This window comes from Mus caroli, unplaced genomic scaffold, assembly GCF_978045245.1.
Source record: "Mus caroli unplaced genomic scaffold, Mus_caroli_1 scaffold_15, whole genome shotgun sequence".
Classification (NCBI taxonomy): domain Eukaryota; kingdom Metazoa; phylum Chordata; class Mammalia; order Rodentia; family Muridae; genus Mus; species Mus caroli.
The window spans coordinates 40,175,596-40,202,947 of record NW_028227270.1 but is presented as its reverse complement, the minus strand read 5'-3'; the positions used below and the strand labels follow the sequence as shown (position 1 = coordinate 40,202,947).

General features: G+C 40.3%; 1 protein-coding gene across 1 annotated transcript in view; it reads right to left on the bottom strand.

Moving 5' to 3' along the window:
• The window catches only part of Adgrv1 (adhesion G protein-coupled receptor V1), a 504,170-nt gene that overhangs the window by 182,200 nt on the left and 294,618 nt on the right, over positions 1–27,352 (bottom strand). Inside the window, exon 86 of the mRNA XM_085830825.1 lies at positions 4,169–4,285. Coding sequence (XP_085686951.1) covers positions 4,169–4,285 — 117 coding nt within the window. The remainder of the gene's footprint in view (positions 1–4,168; positions 4,286–27,352) is intronic.

The window sequence follows — 27,352 nt, the reverse complement described above, 5'->3', positions numbered from 1 at the left end:
CCTGGTATGTTAAGGAAGTAGGAAATGATATCAGTGTTCACACAGAGTGATCTTACATGCAGAACAAACAGAAGGGAAGGTCAATTATTCTTGACCAAACAGAGAATTTGCTAGTTGTTTGCTTCATACCAAATAAGCAAACTTTGCTGTTTCTACACTCCCACCAGGAGCTTGGAGCCTGTGCTAAGCAGGCGCATTCTCTATGAGGCCACAGATTATCCTTGCTGAGGCTTTGCAGCTATTGTGTGCCTCTCTTAAAATCATCCTTCTTTGCACATATCAAACACATCCCCCCTTCATAAAAAGATATGAATTATATTGGAAAAGTAAAATATTCAGCACAGTTGAAAATCTCTGTTATCTTAGCCACTCGTGCTAACCTCAGCAGCACCATACAGGTATTGTACACAAGCTGGGCTGGGCACGGGGCCAGCTTCCTGCAAGGATTAGTTTCGTATTTTCACAGTTTTCAACGGTGGCGGCGTAACAGTAACCTGATCTTCAAGATCGGCTCAGAGAAGTTATATAACTTGTTTATCAATAAGAGATTTCTCCCAACATTAAACTATACTCTCACTTCACCATGATGATATTGAAAGCTTGTAACAAAGTAAAGTGGGGCCATTTAAATAAGTTTATCCTAACTCTGAAAATGTGATGCCAAAAAACAAAAACAAAAACAAAGAAAACCCACGCAAACAAAAAAACAAAGAACAATGGTTTGTTATCTCAGAATGTTCACTGTAACATTTTTATTATCTTTCTTATGTGTGCATTAACCTGTGGTTATATGAAGGTGCACACATGCCACAGTGCATGTGTTGAGGTCAGAGAACAACTTACTGGTCATTTCTCTCCTTCCAGAATTTGGGTCCTGGTGATCGAACTCAGGTTGTCTGTGTTGACAGCAAACATTTTGCCCACTGAGCCATCTTGCCAACCCAGTGATAATTCTGGTGCTCTTAACCCAATTATTAAAATTGAATGATTAACTCAGTCATTACATTACTCATATAACATCGGATTCACTCTTGTATTGCTAAAAAATATGAAGTAGAATTGATAACGTTGACATTCTTTCAAGGTTTTTAAAGTTTTCATTTATCTTAGGTGTGTTGGTGTTTTGCCTGCATGTATGTCTGTGTACCATGTATGTGCTCTTTCAAGATTTTAATCAAATTTGACTCACAGGACTGGACTAGTGCTTTTAAAGATAGGCTTAGGGTTTTTTTTTTGTTGTTATTTATTTGTTCCATAAATGTGGAATTTATTATGAAAGCAAACAAGCAAGGTGGTTTTAAAGGAAGCAAAAGATGTTCAGAGCTTAGCCAAAGCTGACAAATGAAGAGCATTCTTTGTTTCTTTTCAGCTGGTACAGCAGACAAAGACATCCATCCTTGTAGTACTACTTTGGGATTCAATTCAGGCAGGCCCAGGACTTATTGCAATTATTCTCCATGGAAGGGTGAGGCAGAATCCTCTATGGAAAAGCTGTTGAACTTGCTCTTTTCTGACGACAGTTTTAAGGACAAATTACTGACTAAAGCTCCCATTGATAAGAGGTGTAACAACTTGCACTGTGCACATTCAGATCTCTCTTTAAAGTAGAATTCAGAGGGAAACGTCCCTGAGACAGAAAGAAGCAATGAAGTCATCCAAGTTCAGGGCCCAGACCATGGCACCTCCTAATTTGTTGCCCTTGAGCCACTGAGCCTTTATCTTGAAGCTCTTGACATTACAAAACCAAGGTTTTTAAAAAATGGTTTTAGCACATGGCATTTTATAAATGGAAAGTGTAGTTGGGTAAAATGACAACCTCTAGCCACAACATAACTTATTAGAAGAAAGCTATCTAAAATTTAGAAGTTATTGGATTTTCCCCTTGTGGTCACGCCGCAAACCATGAAGGATGTGTGGTGCACCAGCTGAAACGCATTATATTTCACTGCCATTTGCAACTATTTTCCTAAATTATGAGCTACACACAAATATAATTAGCCTACTAAATAAGCATCAGACACAATTAGATTTTCTTGCTGACCAGAAAAGCAGATATGGAATAACCTGACACTCCACCCCCCAACCCCCCCATTAACTTTGGCTAATACCCAGCAAAAGAGGAACTCCACTAGAAATACATGTGAAAGACATTTCTGTTTGAATGTACTTTGGTGATTTGATCACTTTGCTTCTGCAAATAGTCTCTACCATACCGAGAGTATTACTGGCTGTGAACACTCTTAACTTGAATGGATTTTTCCATGTCCTACTATTTGATCCATTTGCTCTGGTTCTGCCAAATGCAGATACCTGGTGTAGGCTTTCTCTCCTGCAGCATGTCTCTGGGTATTGTACACAGAAGCATCTCCCCACACCCGTTCCAAGATGCTGCCTTCTGACGGCTCCCATGCTAGGACATCAACTGTGAGTTTGGTTTTGTGTAAGAGGCCAGTGCATGATAGGCTACAATGGAGCCACAGCTGCCTTCATACTGTGACATGGAACCTAGGTCTGTTCTGTGATACTCTGCTCAAACTTACCCTACCACTGAGTCTATCATAAAGTAAAATTCTCAGCCATTCACATTATGTTTATATTACATTCCATCACTGATACAGTTCGCTTAGTGTGTAACCTGTGACTACAGGTTTTCCCTGTTGGTTCCACCTGTGTCTTAATCAAGCAGCTTCCTGTTGTAACAATTCTGCTATCTCTGTATATCTTCAAATCTGATAAGCAGTTTCCTGTGTTTTCATCTAAGTCATTAATCAGAAACTCAGAATATGTCAGGGACAGGGACAAAGACCTTCAGCACACCACTGGAGAATCAGGCCAGGCAGATAGATAACAACCTGCATAGTCTTGTACTTAAAAACTTCAGCTTAGAGCAATGCCTAAAGTAACCTTTCAATCAGAAATATAGTGTAAGAAATTTCTTCTGTTTTCAGATGTTTCATGTCCTGAATTTATGTCTATGGCTTAGACTTATTTTTAAACCCATTGACAGAGATATTAAAGTAAATGACTTATTTTCCATGATCGGAGGTGCTGACAGTTCTACAAAGCACTAATTTGAGGAGTGACAGATTATTCAGAGCCATCTCCTGCAGAGAGGTAATCATTTATTAGGTGTGCAGAGTGGCAGGGCCAGAGCCCTCCTTTATGACTCTCCTACTGTCAGGCCACAACACGGCAGCTGCTGCTGTTGTTCATGACTGGAAAGTCTTTGTCTCTTCTACAACGGCTCCTCAGGTCAGAACAGGAGCCACTGTCCATCAGACTTTCATGGCCAGTATGTGGGGACAGAGATTCCCATCTCCTGCACGCCTGACAATCAACATCCTATGCTAAAGTTCTGAACTAACAGAAAACAAATAACCATGTTACTTACTTTGTATCTACCGACAAGTCTCTGTTTAGTATGAGCATTCTCCAGTCCTCCTGGTACAGCCAACACTAGTAACTGGCTTCCCCCAGACACCCTTTTCTACCTCCAGTTAACCACAAATAAAGATATCTCTCCAAAATCGAGATGTAATCATATCCTCTCTTTCTTGAACAAACTTTTTGATGATTCAGAGAAAATAATTCAAATTTCTTATTCCTCGGGATCCCATAGTCCAAGCTCCTTCTGCTACGACCCTTTGGTTTTCAGTCTTACTAAATTTGCCTCATTTTTTTCCAAACTCTCCTCTAGTTACTAGAAATATTATTGCATTCACACGCTGATAGAGCTGTGATGGCTACCTCAGATTATTTCTACTTCAGGACAGAGAACATCTGGTACTAAGACCTTGTGATGGTTTGTATATGCTCAGCCCAGGGCATGGCACTATTAGAAGGTGTGGCCCTGTTGGAGTAGGTGTGTCACTGTGGGTGTGGGCTTCAAGATGCCTGGAAGCCAGTATTCTGCTAGAAGCCCCTCAGATGAAGATGTAGAACTCTCAGCTCCTCCTGCACCATGCCTACCTGGACGCTGCCATGTCTCTTCCTTGATGATTCAAGATGAATGAACCTCTGAACCTGTAAGCCAGCTGCAATTAAGTGCTATTCCTATAAGAGTTGCCTTGTTATGGTGACTGTTCAGAACAGTAAAACCCTAACTAAGGCAGCTCTCCTCTCGCAGGGTCACTGGATGGGAGCGCTGGGCAGGGAACGAACTACCAACCTGAATGAGCATCCAGCTAAACTGGCAAAGATACAGGTAATGCGCAACAGCAGCCACAGCAGAACAGCTCTCCTCACTGAGGTGGGGACTTGCATATGCAGATGCCAGGAACAAAATCTGGAAGACACAGGTAGTTCTATTTTTAAGTCACGCTAAGATTAATGAAGACCATCCAGAAAATAAGCCACTTTCATCTTAACATGTAATTGAGCTAGTCAAAGGCAAAGTTGACCTCAGGCAACCTCAAGGGGCAATGTGTGAGTGAACTCGTGTGTTTCTAAGAACCAATTAAAGACAAAAATATTGTTTTGTGTTGCTGTAAGTCTCTCAAGAGCAAATTCTCTCAAAAACCCATATTCTTGTGAATGCTAGACCAAACTGAAGCACTGAAGTCCACTTGTTCCAGGTAGGTAAGAAAGAGGAGGCAGTGTAGAAATGCCATTCCCAGCTAATGAGACAGGGAGATGAAGGGAATCTTTGACTTTCTATTACCCACAACTTGTTGCCAGATAGCAACATGTGGAACAAACAAGTTGCAAGTCTTAAAATTACCTAAATGGTGGGGTTTCATTATCATTTTCAAGACTCTCACCCTTTTATCAAAGATGACTATTTAAATTGCATGTCTATTTCTCTCTTTCCCAACACAATTGAATCTTAACTCTTTTTATAAAGAGAATCCTCATAACCATCGACCATATTGTGAAGTCATTATCATCATATCACCACAACCAACACCATCACTACCACCATCATCATCATCATGATCACTACCACCACCACCATCATGTTACTCACTAGAATATAATCTGTAAGCCAGCCCCAGTTAAATGTCCTTGGTCATAGTATCTAATCACAGATTTAAAGTCCCAACTAACACACCAGGCATATTTGAATTGTCAGAATTGCCATCAACTCGTGCCTATTTAATGAAACTAAACAAACATTATGGATGTCAGACAAACCTTCCACCACAGAGTTATAAGCTCCAGTTCTCTGTAATTTTTTAAACATAGGAGAATTAGATGCTCTGCAAAGCTCAATTCTCAGGTGAAAAAGACAGTGATGTTTCAGAAAATTTTTATTATTAATAAGAGGAAATCCTGTGTCACAGCACACACACTTAGGAAATGGGCTGCGTGATAACATGGGACATGGTAACTAGACAAAACCAAGGACAGAATTCTCAGTCCGTGTGCAAGCTTACAGAACTGCTCTTCCTGGGTAGCATAAGGATCCAACAGTAGTCTAGTAGAATAGTTTTTATTCTGACCTGTTATTTTTAGCAGGCACTTTACATTTGCAGACCATGTAAGTCTCACATTTTATTGTTATAGCGCTTGTCCTAAAGACAGTTATCTTTAAAACATACTTAGATAATATAATTTCCTCTGCATTTGCCCCGATTCATCTTTCTCTGGTGTTTCTTGTGTTTGTGAAAGTTCACACTCCCATCTGGTGCCATTTCTTCTGCCTGAAAGATTTCAGTATTTACCATAGTGCAATACTGCTGGCAATTCTTCCCTTTAGCTTAAATATTTGAAAACATCTTATTTAACCTTCATTTCAAATCTATTATGGTAAACAGATTTCTTCTTCTGTCCATAAACATGTAACCATACTTTCTCCTCATTTGCACTATATCCAAAAGAAAATCAGTTTTAATTCCTACATTAAATTGTTGGTTCTATATTTGTAGCTTTAAAACTTTTTCTCCTTGTGACCAGCTCTGAGCAATCTAATTATGACAGCTTTGTACACATCCCTTGTATTTCTGCTTGTGGATTACTGGTTGGTTAATTAAAGGCTTTATAACCTCAGAATGCTTGGAAATTTATTTTCAAATATTTTTTCCATGTACACTCTCTTCGCCAAGTTTGTCTAGGATCTCATCATACACACATATCTACCCTGGGCCTTTTCCCTACAACTCATTAATATTCTCTCCATCTCTGTGATTTTTTTTCTTTCTAGTATTGGTTTTAGACAATTATATTATTGTGCTTTTTCTAATTTTTCTTTCATTATTTCTAGTCTGTTACAGGTAAACTTTTAAACTTATATTTAGATCACACATCATAACGTTTTGTGGATTGAATTCATTTTAAATATTGTTAACACATAGTAGTCAGCTGCCATTATTTTAAATTCCTTCTTGCCTACCAATTCCAGCACCAGTTCACACTCCATATCAATTAATTCTTGACATGTCATATATGGGGTATGTTTTTCTGCTTCTCAGTATGTCTGACATCCTTTGATTGTAATACTCAGACTCCTATAAATAAAAATCCTAATAATTCACTTAGACTCCTTTCAATATCCGCTGTTACAATTAGCTGTGAAAGAGCACTGTGCTTAACCTAAAGCCAATTATTCTTCATGACTGAGGCAAGGCTCTTCTCCTGCACTCTACACAAGCACTTGGGACTCTGTACATCTGCTGCCCATAACACTTCCTGATCAACTGCACTTTCCCCACCTCCCACCTAACTGCAAGGTTTGAGACTACTGAGATCTGCTTCTTATGCCAAATCCTAAAATCTCTTAAGATATAGGTATCCAGAGAAATTAAGCTCACTTCATTTTACTTACATCAGATAGTCTTCATTGACAGATATCTAATGACATATATGTCTATTATTATTGCTATTTAATTTGGAGGGTAAATCCAATACTCTGTATTCCACCTAGATTCAAAGCAGAATCTATTAGGTACTTATTATTTTGGCTCTTGTTAACAGTATTTTATATAGTAAATGAACTATTGAACATTTTCATGGTATTCTGATTTGAAAAATTAGAATTATTTGCATATTCTTTAATTGCTTATAAATTTTGGTGACTCCCATCTCCTAAACTACTTTGCTTCTCTTGTTTTGTTTTTGTTTTTTAATGTATTTTTATTTTATTTCATGTGTGGGGATGTTTACCCTGCATATGTCCATAGACCTTCTTGGTGCCTGCAGAGACCAGAAGAGGGTATCAGATCCCCTGGAACTGGAGTTAGAGAAGGCTGCAAGTTGCAAAGTGGCTGTTGTAAATCAAACCCAAATCATTTGAAAGCAGTCAGCACTCCAAATATATCCTTAACCCCACACTAGAACTCTTTTTATTTTTTTTAAGAACTCTTTTTTAATGGTTATTTTCTTTTTTTTCTTTTTTAATATTTTTATTAGGTATTTTCCTCATTTACATTTACAATGCTATCCCAAAGGTCCCCCATACCCTCCCCCCCACTCCCCTACCCACCCACTCCCACTTTTTGGCCCTGTACTGGGGCATATAAAGCTTGCATGACCAATGGGCCTCTCTTTCCAGTGATGGCCCACTAGGCCATCTTTTGATACATATGCAGCTAGAAACAAGAGCTCCTGGGTACTGGCTAGTTCATATTGTTGTTCCACCTCTAGTGTTGCAGATCCCTTTAGCTCCTTGGGTACTTTCTCTAGCTCCTCCATTGGGGGCCCTGTGATCCATCCAATAGCTGACTGTGAGCATCCACTTCTGTGTTTGCTAGGCCCTGGCATAGTCTCACAAGAGACAGCTAAGGGAGCTAAAACCATCCAGTGGAAAAAAGACAGCATTTTCAACAAATGGTGCTGGCACAACTGGTTGTTAACATGTAGAAGAATGCGAATTGATCCATTCCTATCTCCTTGTACTAAGGTCAAATCTAAGTGGATTAAGAAATTCCACATAAAACCAGAGACACTGAAACTTATAGAGGAGAAAGTGGGAAAAAGCCTCAAAGATATGGGTACAGGGGAAAAATTCCTGAATAGAACAGCAATGGCTGGTGCTGTAAGATCGAGAATTGACAAATGGGACCTCATAAAATTGCAAAGCTTCTGCAAGGCAAAAGACACCGTCAATAAGACAAAAAGACCACCAACAGATTGGGAAAGGATCTTTACCTATCCTAAATCAAATAGGGGACTAATATCCAATATATATAAAGAACTCAAGAAGGTGAACTCCAGAAAATCAAATAACCCCATTAAAAAATGGGACTCAGAACTAAACAAATTCTCACCTGAGGAATACCGAATGGCTGAGAAGCACCTGAAGAAATGTTCAACATCCTTAATCATCAGGGAAATGCAAATCAAAACAACCCTGAGCTTCCACCTCACAGCAGTCAGAATGGCTAAGATCAAAAATTCAGGTGACAGCAGATGCTGGCGAGGATGTGGAGAAAGAGGAACACTCCTCCATTGTTGGTGGGATTGCAAGCTTGTACAACCACTCTGGAAATCAGTCTGGCGGTCCCTCAGAAAATTGGACATAGTATTTACTGGAGGATCCCGCAATACCTGTGAATTTCTTAACTTTTCATAGGTTTGAGTTGATTTTTTAATTTTGGGTCAATTATTGGATAAGAAATATCAAGACAAATCAGCATGTAAATTTATTAAATGTGTACTAACAATGTACTAGATTCAATAAGAAAATTTAGTTTTTCTAAAATTATAAATATGGTAATATGAACTCCAAAACTATTGTAAACTGAAGTACTATGTGCACACTTGGCAATGTTTGGTCTCTAGTACACAGGAGGAAGGAGATAACCATTACTTAGTGGGTTTTTTTGTCTTGGTTGGTTTGTTTGGTTTTTTGTTTGTTTGTTTAATGTGGCAGTTGACATTCTGTGGATTCAGCATAAAGCTTGTTTCTCATAATCTTCTAAGACATTTCTCCCTTTGTTACTGCAAAATAAACAAACTCAAAGGTGTCATAGGTACCTGCTGAGGAAGCCTGGGCTGGGCTTACTCAGCTCTAACTCAGTGACCCTTTCCTATTCTTTACTACTTTTCTTGCTTTGTTGGCATGCAGGTACCCATGGAAGATTCTCCCTTTCAGAAGTCATTAATTGCCTACAGTTCTTCACCTGGGGGTGGGGCTTGTGGAATTGTCCTCATCAACATTGGTATGCCAAGTGGTATTTCTACATTTGGGTCTTCCTTAGGTTACCATACTGATGAGATTTCTTGGTGTCATCTCTGTGTCCTATATAGATTTTTATCTCAGTGCAGGCATTCTGATCCTCTGGTCTTACAATCTTTCTGGCCCCTCTTCTGTGTTGTTCTCTGAGTCTTAGTTTAAATTGCAAACTTGTTTATTTTATTACTATCACCATTAAAAGATGCTTACTTAAAGCATAGCACTGACACAACTGCTTACAGTTTCATTTTCTAATAAAATGTGAATTGGAACAACTTAAGGTAAATCCTAATTATTGTAAGAAAATAAAGATACGGGGGAAATAAAACTTTAGTCTATAAAGCTCTGTGATGAGCAATGAGTTTAAAATTTATGATCATATTTTCATTTTACTTTGCAGCAGCATAAAATTCCACTTAGCATATGTTTCCCATTTTATTTATTCAGTTATGTAGGCTGGCTTCATTTCTTAGCTATTGTGAATTGTGTATTGTACTGTGGATATGGAGAGAGATTAGCAGAGAGGGATGGAAGTGGGTGGGCCTAAGAGGAACAATGTGCAATGAGCATATGCTAATGAAGCCTGTTCATTTATATGCTATTCCCAAAAGACTAGTAAAAACTTAAGATTACCTTAGTTTGGATCTTAAATATCTATATCTATCTTAAATATCTATATCTACCAAAGCCTATACATTAAACATTTATTTGCTAGAGTGGTGCTATTAGGAACTGGTTGTACCTTTAAGATGTAGGGCCTGTGAAGAGACACCCATTCCTCCTCCTCTTCCCTTCCAGTCTTGAGAAGCTCTGTCCAGCCACAGTCTCCTGCCATGATGTGCTACCACATGCTCAAAGCAATGAGACCAAGGGAGCAGAGGCTGAGGCATGAGAAACCTTGAGCCCAGATAAAACCTTTCTCTGTGCAATGCATAGCTATTTACCACGTTAACAGAAAGCTGACTGATATTGACTGAAAGGAAGCCAAAGTTTTCAATATTTAAGGGCCCACAAAAATTACAAGATCTTCTTTATTCTTTTGTCAATAAGATGAGACACAGGGGTCTTCAAACTTGGTGTCACTTTTAAAATGATATGTAACTCGTACTTGTTCCAATACAATACGGAAAAGCTATCATTCTCAGACCCTCTGTACAGTGTAATCTAACTGACTGTTTCCCTAGACACAGATGGTTATCGAGGAGCACATGGAAGACATTCAGGATGAGTGGACAGCACACATGCAGCAATTGGCAAGCCCTGACCCAAGCACTGCCCCCATCCAAGCACCACCCCCACCCGAGCTCTGCCCCTGCCTCCTGCTTTCCAGCTGCTTCTGTTTTAACCATAGTTGACATGCGATGATTATTGCTTGTTATGATAATGTAAAACAAATAAGAATAAGGCTTCTCACTTCAGATATCAGTAAAATAGTATTTTATATTGAATTGCACTATCTATGGGAAAAGGGGATATATAAATAAGATAATTGCTTGAGAATTAGTAATTTACAATTATGAGAACATAAAATGGATGCATACCAAAGCCCTGTCACTCCCGACCAAGCTTCAGATGGATAATTTTCCTCTCTTCTTCTAACATGCTCCCAGTGTCCTATTATTTTATATAAAAATCAGGAATACAACTTACTCAAGGAACCCACTCCTTTATTCCTTCATCTTTGTGCAATTAATTGTGAGATTCTACATGATATACTTTTAAAACAGTTCTTGATAGAGCCAGTCCCTCCAAACTGGACCTTTTCTGTCTACAATTTACATTTGTTATAACCATATTAGTGTTATATAATCTGTGTACACTCATGTATACTAATATGTTCGTGTATGACATGTGAGTATATAAGTTCACTTCTGTGGAGAAAGAGGAACACTCCTCCATTGCTGGTGGGATTGCAAGCTTGTACAACCACTCTGGAAATCAGTCTGGCTGTCCCTCAGAAAATTGGACATAGTACTACTGGAGGATCCTGCAATACCACTCCTGGGTATATACCCAGAAGATGTTCCAACTGGTAATAAGGACACATGCTCCACTATGTTCATAGCAGCCTTATTTATAATAGCCAGAAGCTGGAAAGAACCCAGATGTTCCTCAACAGAGGAATGGATACAGAAAATGTGGTACATTTACACAATGGAGTACTACTCAGCTATTAAAAAGAATGAATTTATGAAATTCCTAGGCAAATGGATGGACCTGGAAGGTATCATCTTGAGTGAGGTAACCCAATCACAAAAGAACTCACATGATATGTACTCACTGCTAAGTGGATATTAGCCCAGAAACTTAGAACACCCAAGATACAAGATACAAGTTGCAAAACACATGAAACTCAAGAAGAAAGAAGACCAAAGTGTGGACACTTTGCCCCTTCTTAGAATTGAGAACAAAACACCCATGGAAGGAGTTACAGAGACAAAGTTTGGAGCTGAGACGAAAGGATAGACCATCTAGAGACTGCCGCACCTGGGGATCCATCCCATAATCAGCCTCCAAATGCAGACACCATTGCATACGCCAGCAAAACTTTGCTGAAAGGACCCTGATATAGCTGAGTCTTGTGAGGCTATGCTGGGGCCTAGCAAACACAGAAGTGGATGCTCAGGGTCATCTATTGGATGGGTCACAGGGCCCCTGATGGAGGAGCTAGAGAAAGGACCCAAGGAGCTAAAGGGGTCTGCAACCCTATAGGTGGAACAACATTATGAACTGACCAGTACCCCCCGGAGCTCCTGTCTCTAGCTGCATATGTATCAGAAGATGGCCTAGTCGGCCATCAGTGGAAAGAGAGGCCCATTGGTCGTGCAAACTTTATCTGCCTCAGTACAGGGGAATGCCAGGGCCAAGAAGTGGGAGTGGGTGGGTAGCAGAGTAGGTGGGGAGAATATGGGGGACTTTTGGGATAGCATTGGAAATGTAAATGAAGAAAATACCTAATTTTAAAAAAAGGAAAAATAATAAGTTCACTTCTGTGCACATGTGTTTGTGTGTGTGAGTGTGTGTGTGTGTGTGTGTGTGTTTCTCTTTGTCACCTGTGGAGGGCAGAGTTTGATGAACAGAGGTCTTCTTCAGTTGCTAGTCATCTTATTATTTGAGACAGGTCTCCTTACTGAGTTTGGAGCTCAGTCTTTTAGCTCTGCTGGCTGCTGGCCAGGAGTTCTGTAACTCTGCCTTTCTCTAGCCCCTCATCCTGGGGTTGCAGCTTACAGACATGCCAAAGTTTTTACACAGATGCAGGGGAATCTAAACTGAAGTCTTCATGGCTTTATAAAAACCATGATCCCCAGACCCACACTTACATATTTTAAAGCAAAAATGATCATACTTCACTTACTGGGGACTTTGAAGATACTTTTTTAGAAAATAAAAACCTATTCCCTTTATTCTCTGTATTCTCTTCTTTTAGATTTCCTACTATCCAGTCATTGGACTCCTGGCCTGACTCTTCCATTTTACAAATATCTTTAGACTTTTTTTTATATCATTCCCTTTACACACAACTTCAAGATATTGAAGAAAAGTATTCATTTAAATGTTTTAAATTTTTGATTGTGAGCCTAAACTTCAATGGCTGAGCTATCTATCAGTCATGGGGGTCAGAGGGAGGAAGGGACCTGGTGGGAGAGGGGACAGGGAGGGGGAAGGGGAAACATGATCTACTACTGGGGGTACAGGACCAAAGCCCTAAAGGCCAGCAGAAAGAATAGAAACAGGCAACCTTGGAGGTAGGACGTGAGGAAACCCTCTATAATGTACAGAGACCTGAGAGATAAGAGCCTCTCAGAACTCAAAGGGAGGGACCTTGGGTGAAATGCACAACAATTGCAGAGAAGGAACTTGTAGAGTTCACGTTCAGTACAAAGATAGGACATCAAGTGGAGGGATGGGGTTGCAACCCCACAATCATGAGTGGTCACCCAGAATTGTTCTTGTCTGAAGGAACTGCAGGAACAAAAATGGAGAAGAGACTTAGGAAAAGGAGGTCCAGTGACAGACCCAAACTGGGATCCAGCTCAAGGGAAGGCTCCAAGGCCTGACACTATTGCTGATGCTATGGTGTGCCTACAGTCAGGAACCTAACATGGCTGCCTTCCGAGAGGCCCAACAAGCAGCTGAAAGAGTTTGATGCAGATACTAGCACCCAATCAATGGACTGAAGCCAGGGACCCCGATAGTGGAATTGGGGGAAAGCTGGAAGTAACTGAGGAGGAGGGTGACCCCATGGGAAGACCAGCAGTATCAACTGACCTGGACCCCTGAGATCGTTCAGACACTGGACCACCAACCAAGCAGCATACACTAGCGGGTCCAAGGCCTCTGACACATATATAGCAGAGGACTGCATGGTCTGGCCTCAGTGAGAGAAGATGCACATAACCCTTGAGAGACTTGAGGTCCCAGGGAGTGGGGAAGCCTAGTGGTGTGGGTGTGGGGGAGGGATATCCTCTTGAGATGGGGGGGTGAGGTATGGAATGGGGAATGGTTGGGGTGCACACTGGGAGGGAATAAAATATTGACTATAAAAGAGGATTAAAGAATAAAAATAAATACATTTTTAAAAGTAAAAGTTATAAATTGGATTACAATATGGTAATGTATACTAAGCTTGGAGTACAACATTTAAAAATGTGTAGAAATATGTAGCCAAGGTCAAGATATAGTAGAATATGTGTAATGCCTTGGAAGTTTCCCTCTGGCACTTCCTAACATGATCTCCACATGTATAAACATCACTAACTGTGACTTTTGCCTCTTCTCAGACTACAAATAAATGTAAATCAACACCATGTATCATTCCATGCATGGAAGATTTCTCTTGTTAAACATTTGTGAGATTCATTCATGTTAAATTCCATTGATACATTCTAATATGCATTATTTACTCTTCTGCTAGATATTATCAGTTGTTTACAATCCGTGCTTACCACTAAGGAAGATGCATTAAGTATTCTATATATCTATATTTTATAAATTACTTCTTTGGGGGTATATAACCAGACTAACATACATGTAGATAAAATGTGTTTTGTGTTTAATAGTTTGCATGTAGCAGTAACCTGCAATAAGCACTTAATGCTGTATGTTATCTGTTTTAATTTTAGTTAGTCCAGTTGAACAGTTGTATATCATAGTGGTTCCTAAATGTATATGTAATTACACACACAAACACACACACACACACACACATGGCCAACATACAGTGTTAGGGATCAAACCGAGGCCCTTCCACATGCTAGACAATTAACTGTTCTACCATGCTAGGCAAGTGTTCTGTCACTCAGTTACATCTTACGCCTTTGGTTTTTAAGGCAGGATTTTACCATGGAGCTCAGGGTGGCCTTGAGCTTGCTTTTGGCTTACACTAGACTTGAGTTCCTTCCTATATTTTCTGGGTGCTGGATTACAGGTGTCTAACACTAGGCCCAACTGTCAACTACCTTTAACCTGGATCAATACCCGATCCCCCTAAGATAAATGTCAACCTGACTGTTTAGTAGTCAATCTATATCCACTTTTTGATGTTTCATATTCTTATATATGCCTTCATTCTTCATAGTAGGCTGTACATGAAGGAGTGAGGGAGTCTCAGGTGAACGTGTAAGACATGGATGGAGTCCTGAGTGAATGTGTACTGTTGGCATGTGCACAGACATGTCAAAGGCACTAATGCTTTCAGTGTCAGTGAACTGACAAAAGCCTTCTGGAGGAGGCTCCAAGTGGAGGTGAAGTCTTGCTCTGTTCCAAAAACCTGTGTTTACGAATGATCAAGTAAATATAACTTCCTCCTCTGTGATGAGTGCACCCTGAGCCTGCTACCTTACAGAGGACCCCTACCAAGACCAGCTAACCCTGCCTTCTCCTGCTCTTCATAATAGACAAACAGAGGTTTCAAGTTATTGCCCATCAACCAGAGTGAGCATAGCCCATCTGATCCCAGCTTCTCTGTACGTGTGTCTCAGGTCTGTCCTTTTTTTAAAAATAATATTTTATTAGATATTTATTTTATTTACATTTCAAATGTTGTTCCCATTCCTGGTTTCCCCTCTAAAAGCCCACTGTCCCCTCCCCCTAACCCACCTACACCCCACTTCCTAGCCCTGGCATTCCCCTATACTGGGGCATATTGCTTCACAGGACCAGGGGCCTCTCCTCCCATTGATGACTGACTAGGCCATCCTCTGCTACATATGCAGCTAGAGCCATGGGTCCCACCATGTGTACTCTTTGGTTGGTGGTTTAGTCCCAGGGAGCTCTGGAGATACTGGTTAGTTCATATTGTTGTTCCTCCTATGGGGCTGCAAACCCCTTCAGTTCCTTGGGTACTTTCTCTAGCTCCTTCATTGGGGACCCTGTGCTCAGTTCAATGGATAGCTCTGAGCATCCACTTCTGCATTTGTCAGGCACTGGCAGAGCCTCTCAGGAGACAGCTATATCAGGCTCCTGTCAGCAAGCTCTTGTTGGCATCTGCAATAGTGTCTGGTTTTTATGGGATGGATTCCCCAGGTGGTGCAGTCTCTGGGTGGTCATTCCTTCAGTCTCTACTTCACACTTTGTCTCTGTAACTCCTTCCATGGGTATTTTGTTCCCCCTTCTAAGAAAGACCAAAGTATCCACACTTTGGTCTTCCTTCTTCTTCAGTTTCATTTGTTTTGCAAATTGTATCTTGGGTATTCTGAGCTTCTGGGCTAATATCCACTGATCAGTGAGTGCATATCCTGTGTGTTCTTTTGTGATTGGGTTACCTACTCAGGATGATATCCTCCAGATCCATCCATTTGTCTAAGAATTTCATGAATTCATTGTTTTTAATAGCTGAGTAGTACGACATTGTGTAAATGTACCACATTTTCTGTATTCATTCCTCTGTTGAGGGACATCTGTCCTTTCTTTATTTCCTTGTCATCTGAGTCAGATTACTCGGACCAGGCTATACAGAACATGGCAGAACTTGGCTCATTGGCTTTCATAGTATAAAGATTTCAGGAGTTAGCACCAAAGAGTCCCAGATATAATTCTTATATCACCAGTAATTAAGGTTTTGAGTATTAGTATCTACAAAATTAAACTTAAACTAATAATTACCTTATAGAGAAACTATGAAAACTAAATTCTCCCATATCTAGTATGTGTCACCCTTTTCTATTTAAGTAAGTGGTTCTCAACCTTCCTAATGCTATGACCCTTTAGTATAGCTCCTCAGTTTGTGGTGACCTTCAACCATATAATACTGTTGTTGCTACTTCATAACTATAATTTTGATATTGTTATAAACCATAACGTGAGTATCTGATATGCAACCCCTGTGAAAAGATCACATGACCCCAAAGGGGACACAATCCACAGGTTGTGAACTGCTGATTTAAGGAGATACTTGGGATAAGAACACTGGTATTTATTGGATCTGGGGGAAGTCTTAAGTTTTAAACCTTGGCAAAAATATGTTGCATGGGTGTGTTATACCAAATCTTTAAAAGTTTATGTAAACTTTATGTTACTCAATAGACCATGTTTATTTAAATCTAACTAGATATTAATTTTTTCATGCTATAAGGTAACGTCAGTGCTTGGGGATGCAGAAAGACAGGGCATCTGTGTGCTCTTCTCCCCATAAGCTCAGCTCCACAGTAAATATGTAATCGGTCTACGGACAAGAACACGGACTGTCTGTCAGGCAGTGCCTCCTCGCCCTTTTCCTCTCCTACTTTGGGAGCTGTCTTCTCTCTCTACTCCCCCTCTGGTGTTCCGTTGCTGAGTTTCCTCCCTAGTGTCTCTCATAATCTCGTTTCCATCTCCCAATAAGACTCGATTACTTCATAAGTCTGTATTTTAGCTTCATTCTCTCTCTTGAGAGCCACACTGACATTGTTAACAATGTATTCAGCAAATAATAACCAAAGGTAATAAAAATTATTATAGCCAGACCTCAATTTCACTATTTTTTCCTCCCACAAAAGCTCTGCTTTTCCTTTTCCTGGGCTGGAGAAATGCTTATACTGTAATAAAGTATTCTAGACATGGTCTTGCAATGCCTGCATGATCTCTACTGTATCTTCTTGTGTGACCTCATCTTGTACATTGCTCTGCTTGCTCCTCTGCCTCAGGCTCTGTGCAGATCCTTCAGCACACCAGGATGCTTGCTGGATGTCCTTTGTACACATCATCCTCTTCTCCAGAACATTCTTCTTCTGGATGGCTCCTGCTCAACTTACATATATCACCTCAAATATAATCTCTTCAGAGACCTACTCCCCACAACATTGCTTTTCTGTTTTATCTGCTTACACATTTCTTGCCCAGCTATCACAATTTCAAGTGATCATTAAATAACCTTAGCATTTAGTATGATGCAGAGTAGATGTTACCAAAAGATGATAAAGGAATAAAGGACCCCACACCACTGTCTCTTCTCCTTTAGCATCCTCCCTCGATGGGGTGAGCTTTATTGTGTTTGGCTACAAATCCACCATGTACTGTACTCACATACACTATGGATTGGACAAAATTCTCTCAATGGAACTTATTACCAATGCCTCAGAATTGATCAAATACATGGATCCGACATCCATAATGATCCTACGTCCTGCTAGCTCAGAAGCCCTGTCTTGAATCATGGCCATGTTGAATTAAAAGACAAGGAGAAAGTAAATCAGACAGCTGGCTATATCTCTGCTTCTTCCTAGTGCCTAGGTCTCAACCTCTCCTTTCCTATTGGAATGACTGGACTGTAAGATTAAAAGAGAGGGAGAGAGAGATGTGGGGGGGGGGAAGGGGAATGGAAAGGGGAAGAGGGAGAAGGGGGAGGGGGAAGGGGAATGGAAAGGGGAAGAGGGAGAAGGGGGAGGGTGAAGGGGAGAGGGAGGGAGAGGGGGAGGGGGAGGGGGAGGGGGTAGGGAGAGGGGGGAACGGGGGGTAGGGGGAGGGGGAGGAGGGAGGGGGAGAGGGGAGGGAGAGGGAGAGGGAGAGGGAGAGGGAGAGGGAGGGGGAGAGGGGAGGGAGAGGGAGAGGGAGAGGGAGAGGGAGAGGGAGAGGGAGAGGGAGAGGGAGAGGGAGAGGGAGAGGGAGAGGGAGAGGGAGAGGGAGAGGGAGAGGGGGAGGGAGAGGGAGAGGGAGAGGGAGAGGGAGAGGGAGAGGGAGAGGGAGAGGGAGAGGGAGAGGGAGAGGGAGAGGGAGAGGGAGAGGGAGAGGGAGAGGGAGAGGGAGAGGGAGAGGGAGATCTGCCTTTGCAATAGGTAGACACTGAGTTTTTAAACTGGGCCTTATCTAGGCATCTGAAGCAGTCTCTTCACCTCCAGCAGTAGCATTGCCAGTGCTTTCTAATGTATCCAGCATTTTAAATATGAGTTCTGTGGGTTGTACTCAGAAATCAAACTTCAGTCCTTCTGCTTACAAAACAGCACTTTACTCAACTGAGCTATTTCAGAACCCGGGGCATCTGAGTTTTTACACAGCACTCTGATCATTGCTGTATGGATGCTTCAGCAGCACTACATTGTTTAAACTGTCAAACTGATAACATATATCTAGCTCTTTGTCAGTAATTCAAAGGATAAATTAACTTTCATAAGGTATAATGATTTCACCCTTCAATTCAAAAGATACGACTTATGTCCCTGTGGGAAAATGCTGTTTATTTGAAGCAAAAAGGTCTTTTGACATTAAGCCACTGTAAGCATAAAAGTAAAAAATGAAATGGAGGGTTCTACCACCTCCTCTAGAGCACACCTACTGGGAGGAAGACTGTTATTCTAAATCTTACGGGCAATGGAGTCCTCCGAAGGTGACTTTATTTAGAAACAGTCTTTTCAGGTGTTACAGGTTAAAATGAGGGAATATTAGACATGGGTGGCTCTAACTCAGAAACTCTGGCTATCTGACAATGTGCAGAGATGGAAGGGCTGTAGCTGTAACCCACATTAGACTGAGGAATCTGACCCCCAGGGGAAGCCTGGAATTTGACCACGAAGGAAGCAATCTCACCCAGAGTTCTCCAGGCAAGGGAAGCTCTGATAACACCTAGATTTCCACATCTAGCTGTCAAGAGCACAACAATTTGTTTCAATGGCATCAAGTTGCTACAAAGCCCAAGGAAAGTTGAAGTCATGGGAGAGCCTTGGGAACCTTAGGTTATGTGAGGTTTTCCTGAGGAAGTGGCATCCTGGCTGTAACTTTTAAGGAAAAGAAAGTGACAGTAAATGTGCCAAAGTCCCAAGATGAAGTGTTTGTCAGTTCAAGAAGCCATGTGCTTTGTTCTAGGTCCTAAGGGTCAAGTAGTAGAGTTTGGATTTCCTCCTAGGTCTTTGGATTCCAAGACCAGAGGTTAAAGTTTCCCCATGATTCCTTCAATATGAAATGAACCTAACACACACACACACACACACACACACACACACACACATACACACACACAGAGTTCAATGTGCTGGGCAATTAACAGCACAGCATATACAGGCTAAGTGGTACCGAGAAAAAGAGAGGAGACTGCTAGAGTGACAGCCATTCTCCTTAGCTAATGTACCCTAAGAATGATAAGAGCAGCCAGTTTAATCAGCCCCCAAAGATCACCCCAGATTTGCAGAGTTCTTCAGCGCCCAGGTGAAAGGAGGGGTAGAGAGGCTTGCTGCAATCTGCAGGTCTGGTGCTTCCTACTCAAAATTGCCCACAATCATAGAATATTCCCCATACCTCTTTCCTGAATAAAAAGCCGAGTACTTCTCTTTCCTACCCTAATTTGGCTGTGATGCTGTGAGCTGAACTCATCCTTTAGACAGGTTTTGCTTGACCATTTCAGTACTCTAGATGTCTCTCACAACAGCTCAGATACCAAATGTCTCTGGTAAAATCAGAAGTCCATGCCATAAGGAATGACTATGAGCCTGAACAACGGCTTCCTCTTAGAAAGGGCACAGATGTGAATCTGTAGCTTCAGCCACTTCTGCTTGTGTGAGGTATCCATCTTAAACAGCTTGTCTCAACTCTTGCAGGCATTTGGATCATCAACAAGGATGAACTTTTTCATTTTCACCCTGACCTCCCTTAGGATGTGTCGGTTGTGTCAAGCTCAGACCCCACTGCCCCAAGAAACACGTCAATCTTCCATTCCTATGCCACCTGGTCCCCCTCATCCCATTCTCAATCCAGTTCTATCCTCTCAAAGAAATGACTCTAGCTATAATTTTTTACTTAGATCTACTTGTTCTATTTCTCCAGAAGTAACTTTTTTTTTTTTTTACTGGATTTGCCCCTCAGAGTTTTGAGTATTACATGATACTGTCAGTTACATGGCACACATATATTCAGTGAAGCATGGAGATTCTCATGAGTGTCTGTGCTATCATAGCACTTAGGAACTACAATGCACATGGCTAGCTTTCATAACACGTATCAACAGTGGAAGATACCAATCACTCATCACCAGAGCAGAGTTGGCAAGTCAGCGATTCGATTCACTTTAGATCAAATTAGCATGTTTTGCCTCAACCTGTTACTTCCAAACAGTCCATTACTCAGTGGCTGCCTATCAAAGAATTGAGAAAACAGAACCTAGTTTCCTTGTGAACTGTTTTAGTATAAAGGCATCATGACAAGAGGGGACAAAGACAATGGTTACAATTATTAAGTCTTTCCATGAGCTTGGAACTTACCATGGAAAACTGACGATGCATCATCATACTCTTGTTAAAAATACTACAAGCTGATCCTGTACAGCGTCTATGACGCAAAATGTGGAATAGCTACCTACTTAGAGGGCTCCTTTATGGTGTCACCAGCCTCCAAGGGCCTTTGAAATTGTGAGCATTCCCTTCAGAGTCTAAGCTAGGCTATATTAGACACCCCTCCTGGATATACCTTGAAACCTGTGCCTCAGCTCTGCACATTTTTTTATTGGATTTTCAAAACAGGGTCTCTCTGTATAGCCCTGGTTGTCCTGGAACTCACTCTGTAGACCAGGCTGGTCTAGAACTCAGAAATCTGCCTGCCTCTGCTTCTGAAGTGCTGGAATCAAAGGTGTGCACCACCACTGCCCAGCTCTGTACACCTTTTAGTTTTAGATTCAATTTTAGTTTTAGAGATTCCTTTTGAAAGCTAATTTACATAACAATGTATACAGAATAGCAGCCTATCTAGACCCAGCATAGATGTTTATAGTTAAACAGAACATTGCCCTTGGACTCAGCCAACTCACCTGTGTATTGTTCCTTTGCCAATACTAGGCAAGCTTGAATTAGAAGAAATATCACAGTCATGGCTGATTCACAAATTCAGAGTAAATGTCAGCTATATCCTGCCTTATGAGTTATCTGGGATTTCTGAAGAAAAGCAGAAAATTACCTAGAGGATGTGTTTGCTCTTTGTGTAATATGTTAAACACCGAATGTGCTCTGGTGTGTCAGAATATAAAGGTCATTTCCATTTGGGGTAAGACAGAATCAGATTTGTATCCAAGTATTTAAAAGACAAATAATAGGACCTTAACCCTTTTACATTCTTTACCTAAATTATTTTCAGGTGTTTTGGTAGTCTGCCAGTTGTAATAAATGCCCATAACTCTTTGCAGGAATAGGTCATGAAGAGAAAACAAGACAACAAAGACTTGCTCAGAGGCCTAAGGAAAATGAGACCACCATGTTGTGAGCTGAACAGCATAAAGAAGCAACTTGTGGATCAGAATCTACTACTTATATGGAAACTCCACTGCTCCCAGCTTTTCAAAATAGAATAAATTCATTTAACAGCTCTTATCCCCAGTGATGAACAGAATCATTCACGAGGTAAGGATTGCATGAGTCTGGGCAAACAAACTTTGAGATTATTATTCAAGTGCCAGGTATCATTACTATTTAACAAAGTGAGAAGCTACCCAAAGCCTCCATCCAGACCATACCAAAATTTCCAGAAGAACATTTTCCCAAAGATTTTTGATATTTCTAGGTGAATGGAGGAGATTTCTTTTTAAAGTTATCCTATTTTCCCACATTTTCTCCCATAGAATTTTATATTCTTATTATTGAGAATTGTTTCATCATAAGAGCATCAGCCTATAGTGTCTCCACGAAGAGGAACATCCATAGTGAACTGAAAATAATCAGAGAGCTTAGAACCAAGTGCTCATTCCTGACCTTCAGTTTCACATTGCATCTAATAGGCCGTAGTTTCTGAATAATAAATATAAATGAACCCAGTCACTACTACTCAAAACTTCATTCATTCCAGCAGCAGCTCAGAAAAAAAAATCTAGCTTGAATTTGCTTCCTTCTTTCCTCCCTTTTCTTTTCCTTCCTTCTTTTCTTCTTTCCTTCCATCCTTCCTTCTTTTGTCCCTGACCCCCTTCTTGTGAGGTCTCACTAGGTTCCTTAAGCTAGACCCAAACTCATCATCAGCACTTTCTACCATGTCTTGTTACAGTTCTTGTCATAAGATAACCTGGCATAGAATTTTCAATATGCTTCAGATGGCCTGAGATCAATGAAGACAAAATAATCAGTAAAAAGATTTAGGGTCTCTAACAATATGCACAGTCTAATTAAAAAATTAAAAAAATACACACACACACACACACACACACACACACACACACACACACACGGAATATGTGGAATAACTTTAGCTTTGCAAGAAAAGTGAATTAATGAAAGGGTAGTGAACACTAAGGAGTTCACCTAGACTGCAGCTAACATGATAAATGCTGATGATACAGGAAGGATCTCAGTAAGAGAGGAGGAGGGGAGGGAAGGACAGGAAATAGTAAAGTGTAGGAAGAATTATTGCTAAGGCCGCTACAGAATTTGAAAAAAATCATGCATCCTTAAGTTAAAGATACAGTCAAGTACTAAACAGAATAAAAGGCAGTCCATATAAGAATAAACCTTGACCTAGACAATTTGTAATGAAATGGCACAACCGCAAACATTACCAGAGGGGAACCTCAAACTGCACAGCCTTCATCAAGACCATCTGGCTTCTGCACAGTTTACCAGACATGACACAGCAGTATCCTTATGACCCAACTACTATGCCTGCAGGAATTTGATCTAGAAACAAAAGCTGAACAATGGCAAAACTCAGCAACAACATAGCAACAGCCGCAGGAAGTGGCCACCCCAGGCTGCTTCATTCTGCCCTGCACATCTTTGTCTCCTTGGGAATTATACTTGTACAAAAGAAATAAATGTAAGAAAGAAAGAAAGAAAGAAAGAAAGAAAGAAAGAAAGAAAGAAAGAAAGAAAGAAAGAAAGAAAGAAATAGAAAGAAAGAAAGAGAAAGAAAGAAAGAAAGAAAGAAAGAGAAAGAAAGAAAGAAAGAAAGAAAGAAAGAAAGAAAGAAAGAAAGAAAGAAAGAAAGAAAGAAAGAAAGAAAGAGCAAGCAGAGGAGAAACTTCTGACTCTCTAAACCAGATGGAAATAAGGTCAGGAGTATTTCCAAAGTAGTGAGGAAATGGAGGAAATGTTGCTCTTAACCTAGATTTTCATAACAAGGCAAACTGCAATGCAAGATTAGGGCAAAATAAAATTTATTTTTTGTTTTGTTTTGTTTTTTGGTTTTTTTTTTTTTTTTTTGAGACATGGTTTCTCTGTATAGCCCTGGCTGTCCTGGAACTCACTTTGTAGACCAGGCTGGCCTCGAACTCAGAAATCCGCCTGCCTCTGCCTCCCGAGTGCTGGGATTAAAGGCGTGTGCCACCATGCCCGGCAATAACATTTATTTTGTACAAACAAAATAAATAAATTTTGTACAAACAGCCATTCAGAGAGAGGCACCACCCTACTAAAGGGCTTATTGACATTAATTCTTCTGAGAAGAAAAATTAAACCCAGCATATGCAAACAACTGGCAAACACAGATACTGTGCATAACAAAGAACACCAATAACTTTTGTTTTACACACACACACACACACACACACACTACTATAATGACTAAGAAAAACTTACTAAGATCCTTATTAATATTAGATTAGTTTAAATAATTTCAAGCTGCAGTACTATTAGATTTGTAACAATGAACATATATATATATATATATGTACATATATATATAAATTTCTCAGTAAACATTAATATGATCCACAGTTGCCAAAAGATCATAGGGGAAAAGGCTAAAGAAAATAATTCATTCAGCAGAATAAATGGAAGTAAAAGGTGAAAAAAAGAATATACAATAAATACAAAACAATGGGGAAGCCTATTTAGTATCAGTTAGCACAAGAAATGACAAAAAAAATTTAACTAAGCATAGAATACTTGATTTAATGGTAAAAGTAAAACTAGTCATAGTTATACCCATGAATTAGTGCATCTCTCAGCCCTCATCAGAGAGTCTTCGTTTTACAGCAGATGGTGACTGACACAGACCCACAACTGGTCAATGTACAGAGACTGAGAAACTGAGAGTACTCATCCTGACAGGGATAGCTCAGAGATCATAGTGGAAGAGGGGAGACGAGGACTGTAAGAGGCACAGGTGGTGGATTGTTGCAGTGAACCAGTGGTTTGCATATACAACGGGCAGTTACAAATGTGTCACCATGCCCAAGACCTGTAAAGACAGAGACACACAAAACCCTGGCGTGGAGGTGGGAGATAGTCAGAAATTCTCACCCTTTTTGGAATAGGTTTTGACAATTGATAGATTCTAGGAGAGGGAGGAAAGGAGGGCAGGAGAGAGGGAGGAAAAAGAAGAGGAGAAAGAGGAGGAAAGGGGAGAAGAACTAGAGGAGGAGGAGGAAGTGGAGGAGAGGGAGATTGCTTCTGGGAAAGCCTGTGACAGGCTAGCCATGACCTAGGAGATAAGCCTGTGTATTCATCCTTGGGCTTAAAGAACGGGCGGCAGCGGAACTTGTGAAACTGGGAAGACATTGTGGTACTGACAGTGGAGGGATTAGAAAGGAGGAAACAGGGAGTTCACCTTGAACAAATCATAGTGTATAATGTGTGAAATTCTCAAAGGTTATATAAGAAGTTATAAATTCCTTGCCCTTAGGACGCTTTCCTCCTACCTGGCTGCCTTGTCTACCCTTAACAGGAGAGGAGGTAACTAGTCTTACTGCAACTTGATATGCCACAGCTGGTTGATATCCACTGGAGATGTGCCCTTTTCTGAAGAGCTGGGGGGGGGGGGTGAAAGGGGGAAAAGGGGGAAGGGAGGAAGAGGTGAAGGAGGAGAGACTGGGAGGAGAAGAGGGAGGAGAAACTGAGGTTAGATGTAAAACAAACAAACCAACAAAAGCCTGGGTGCAGCAGTGACTGCCTATAACCAAAGAGCTGATGTGGCAGAGTCAGAGGCATCCCTAGATGCTGCCCGCCAGCCAGCTCAGTGAGAGATCCTGTTTCAAAAACTAAGGTATTGGGCCAGTTGAGATGGCTAAATAGTGAAAGGCACCTGCAGCCAAAATCTAGTGGCTTGACTTTGATCCCTGGGAGCCAAGTGTTAGAAGGAGATAACTGATTTTTGATAGTTGTCCTTAATATCCACATGTGTAGCACAGTATGCAGCCCATACTCATATACAGATATATAAAGAACAGCATGGCCCATTGGCGGGGGTTGGTAAGCTAGGAGGGGAAAGACTACTTGAAAGATACTAATATTGAGCTTTGGCCTCTATCTATACGCAGGTACAACACACTTGCACGTGTACTTGAACACACACTTGCATATGCATACACATGCAAACACATACATACACACAAATAAATAAATATTAATGAAATGGTATCAATGTATCCTTAAATTATATCTAACTTAAGTGGTATTGAAAGAAGATAATAACAGCCATTCAGAACAGAGATTTCAAACATTTCCCTTAGATATTCACAGGTTGAGAAGATAAAACAACACAAGGGTGTAAATGGTTTGAAGACATAATAATTTGAAAAACCAATAGAAAACATTTACAAAACTTTACTATTATAGTCTGTCTAAATTTTCAAGAGAAGATTTAAAATAATGAATCAGATATGCTTTATTTTAATTTGGTGCTATCAAATTAGAAATCAACAGTAAAATAGTAAAAAGTGATACATTTTTTAATTTTAAATTTAAATTAATTTAATTTGAAAAAAATAATTTTAATTTAATTTTTAAATGCATTTCTCTATTAGTTCAGAATATTAAACATGGAAATAAAATGTTTAGAATTAAATGACAATGAAAGCTTTAAATACTAAAAAAATCAGTAATAAATAAAAATGATGAAAATAAAAAATAAATAAAAATATCAGTAATAAATAAAAATGAAAATGTAGACTAAATTGTACTTACTAAACAAAACAAAAATAAGAGACAAAACTGCAATCAGCTAAGTAAATAGAAGGTAAGCATACCAGGTAGACAAAAAAAAAAATAGATATGAAGGAAATATAGTCTTTCCTAGAAAAGAAAGTCAATAGAACTAAAAGTTTATTCATTGAAAATATTAATAAAACAAACTACCCTTATATAAACATTCTGCAGGAAACAATGAACAACTAAGTGGTCAGTGTACAGAGGCTAAGAAAGTACAGAGTGCTCAGGCCTAAGAGAGACATCTCTATCACACCTTTCCCCACAAGGGTGAGGGGCTGTGAATACCAGAGGCATCGTGTTGACTACAAGGACACAGTTTTCCAGACACAAGAGAGCAGTCATGACAGCACACATAAGACACAAGCAAGCTCAAGCCAGCCACAGTCCCAGCAGGGAGAGGAAGACTGCTGTGAATGAAGTCCCAACCCTTGACAAGGAGTTACTAGCAGCCAAGCTACCAGGACAGGGAGAGTCAATTGTCTTTAAGGGTGTGACAACTACGAGAGCTACCACATTGCAGGGGCTGGCCCCACACCCAGAGCTATGTGGCTCACACAATTGGACTTCATAGGTTTAAAAGAAGAAAAAGACCACAAAAAAATTGTGGGGGAGCTGAGAATGAATCTTGCAGGAGTTGAGAAGGAGGAGGTGAAAATGACCAAAATATAGTATACGAAATTCACAAATAAAAATCTTGTCCAAAATAGGAAATATTACTAAGGTTCAATGGATGGCATTCAAAATATCATAAAGAATAAATAATTTTCTATGTATGAACTTAAAGTCATAGACACACAGATAGATCTTTAGAGAGAGGATAAAATACCTAATTTGTGCAAGAATTAGACAGAAGGTAAAACGTAAAATCATCCACTAATGATCGCTTCTCTGCTGAAGGGAGAATCTAAAGCCTCTTGACCTAGAAGAAATCAAGAGC